At 38.5% G+C, this 2,833-nt stretch overlaps 1 protein-coding gene across 1 annotated transcript; it reads right to left on the bottom strand.

The window, feature by feature from the left end:
• Positions 1–932: 932 nt before the first annotated feature.
• On the bottom strand, positions 933–1,935 carry LOC123609670 (olfactory receptor 2W1-like). The gene has a single exon (XM_045500846.1). The coding sequence runs from the start codon at positions 1,893–1,895 to the stop codon at positions 933–935; it is 963 nt and encodes a 320-aa protein (XP_045356802.1). The 5' UTR covers positions 1,896–1,935.
• Between the last annotated feature and the right edge of the window lie 898 nt (positions 1,936–2,833).

Raw genomic sequence — 2,833 nt, 5'->3', positions numbered from 1 at the left:
ATTCAAGCCCTCTGCCCATTTTAAAATCAGATGATGATGATGATGATGATGATGATTTTTGGTGTTGAGTTGTGTAAATTCTTTATATATTTTGGATATAACTTTTCAATATTTCTTCTTCCACTCACTAGTTTGCCTTCTTGTTTTGTTGATTTTTTCCTTTGCTGTTTAAACCCTTTTAATTTTGTTGTAGCCTCAATAGTTTAATTTCCTTTTGTTGTCCTTATCAGAGGAGACATATTTCAAAAAATGTTTCTCTGGCTGATGTCGAAGGAATTACTATCCTCATGCACTGTTGATGGGAATACAAATTGCTACAGCCACTGTGGAAAACACTATGGAGTTTCCTTGAAAAATTAAAAAAAGAATCACCATGTGATCCAGTATTCCAGTAAAAACACTAATTTGAAAAGATATAGGCACCCTCTGTTTACTGCCAAGATATGGAAGCAATCCAAGTGTCAATTGATAGATGAGTGGATAAAGAAGGTGTGGTATATGCATAATGGAATATTACTCAGCCATGAAAAGAACAAAATCTTGCCACAAAATCCACCATAACATGGTTGAGTAAGAGCATGTAATGCTAAGTGAAATAAGTCAGTCAGAGAAAGAAAAGACCATATGATTTCATTCATATGTGGAATTTAGGCATCAAAGCAAATGAACAAGCAAAGAAAAGAAAGAGATAAAAAATAGACTCTTAAGTATAGGGAATTAGTAATTTCTAGAGGGGAAGTGAGTGAGGAGATGGGTGAAATAGATAAAGGGGATTGAAAGTACACGTGATGAGCATTGATAAATGTATAGAATTGTTGAATCACATTGTATACCTAAAACTAATATAACACTGTGTGTTTATTGCACTTGAATAAAACAAGAAAAGACAATTAGAAAATGTTTTTCATCGTCTTATCCAGGGTAATACGATTCTATGACTTTTGGTCCCTCTTTGATTTTGTAGATTCACGGTCAACTCTCACTAGCTTCCTCAATGCATTCTTCATGTCCTTGTTCCGCAGGGTATAAACGAGAGGGTTAAGACTTGGAGTGACGATCGTGTAAAAGAGGGTGAGGAACTTTCCCTGGTCTTTGGAGGCACTGTTACCTGGTTGCAGGTACATGTAGATAATAGTTCCATAGAAGATGGACACGACAGTGAGATGAGATCCACAGGTATTAATTGCTTTTTGTTGGCCTTCTTTTGACTTTATTCTCAGCACAGCTTTGGCGATGTAGCCATAGGATATAAGAATAAGGCCGAGTGGTGTAAGGACAATGACAATGCCCAAAGCAAAAACAGACATTTCAACTGTTGTGGTGTCTATACATGCTATCTTGACCATAGCTGGCAACTCACACAAGAAATGGTCCAGAAGGTTGTTTCCACATCGAGGCAAATTCAGGGTGAGTGTACATAATAATACAGAATTGGCCAAACTAATGCTCCAGACTGTGATTATCATCTTGAGACAGAGATGTGGGTTCATGATTACCAAATAATGCAGGGGCTTACAAATAGCTGTGAAACGATCATAGGACATAACAGCAAGGAGGAGGCACTCAGTGGAACCCAACCACATATAAACGTAGAGTTGAGTGACACAGCCCACATAGCTGATGGTCTTGTCAGGTCCCCACAAGTTAACGAGCATCTGAGGGATGATGCTGGTTGTGAAACATAGATCCAGGAAAGATAAGTTCCTGAGGAAAAAATACATCGGTGTGTGGAGATGGGAATTCAGGAGAGATGCAAGGATGATGGCTGTGTTACCCACCCACGTAATGAAGTAGAAGAGAGTGACAACTCCTGATAGGACCATCTCCAGTTTGGGATGGTCCGAGAAGCCGAGCAGAATAAAACCGTGCAGAGAAGTGTGATTGTTTTGGCCCATCGTCCTTCAGTGTCTAAATCCTAGAATGAGAAAAGCAGAAGGAGGTTCGAAGGAGGATGGGGATGACGATGAGGAGGAGGAGCAGGAGGAGTAAGAGAAGGAGTGGAGGAGGAGAAATTGTCAGTACAGACCACATAACTAAAGGGAAAGAATTTATGCTAATAATTAAAAAATAATGGGTGAAAGTAAATATTAAAGCCAAGTAATCTGGTATTTGTTGTAGATCATTTTATGGTGTTGGATTTAATATTATATTTTTATCTAGGTGAGCTTGGAGATATTACTCTTAAACTCAAGGTCTGAAAATTTTCATACGTAAATTTGCAAGTTTGAAAGGATCTGTTTCTAAAGTGATGTGACCCTCTGATTCTCTACCAATCTTGTTCGCTTGATATAATGAACACATTATTTTTCTGGTCAGCAAATTTACCTATAAAATGTAATTATTTTGCAATATCAGAATGAGGAAAATAGTGTTCCTCTTCTTTTGTATCTTAGTGAGTAGCACCACTGATGTCCCGTTTTCTCATGTAGGAGACATGGCCTTTTATCCTTGGCACCTTTATGTCTCTCATCCCAATACCTAACTTATCGCCGAAATGGTAAATTTTAATGCAAGTTGTATTTTAAGTATATTCTCACTTTCAAGAAGCTTCCATAGTCACTACCCTAATCGAAATCACGGTTATCTCTTTTCTAGATTTTCTAGATTTTCTAGACTTTTCTAGATTTTTTAGATTTATTTTTTTTTAACGTTTATTTACTTTTGAGACAGAGAGAGACAGAGCATGAATGGGGGGAGAGTCAGAGAGAGAGGGAAACACAGAATCAGAAGCAGGCTCCAGGTTCTGAGCTGTCAGCACAGAGCCCGACGCGGGGCTAGAACTCACGGACCGCGAGATCACGACCTGAGCTGAAGTCGGACGCTTAACCAACTG

Source organism: Leopardus geoffroyi, chromosome B2, assembly GCF_018350155.1.
Source record: "Leopardus geoffroyi isolate Oge1 chromosome B2, O.geoffroyi_Oge1_pat1.0, whole genome shotgun sequence".
Classification (NCBI taxonomy): Eukaryota; Metazoa; Chordata; class Mammalia; order Carnivora; family Felidae; genus Leopardus; species Leopardus geoffroyi.
This window is presented reverse-complemented; position numbering and strand designations above follow the sequence as displayed.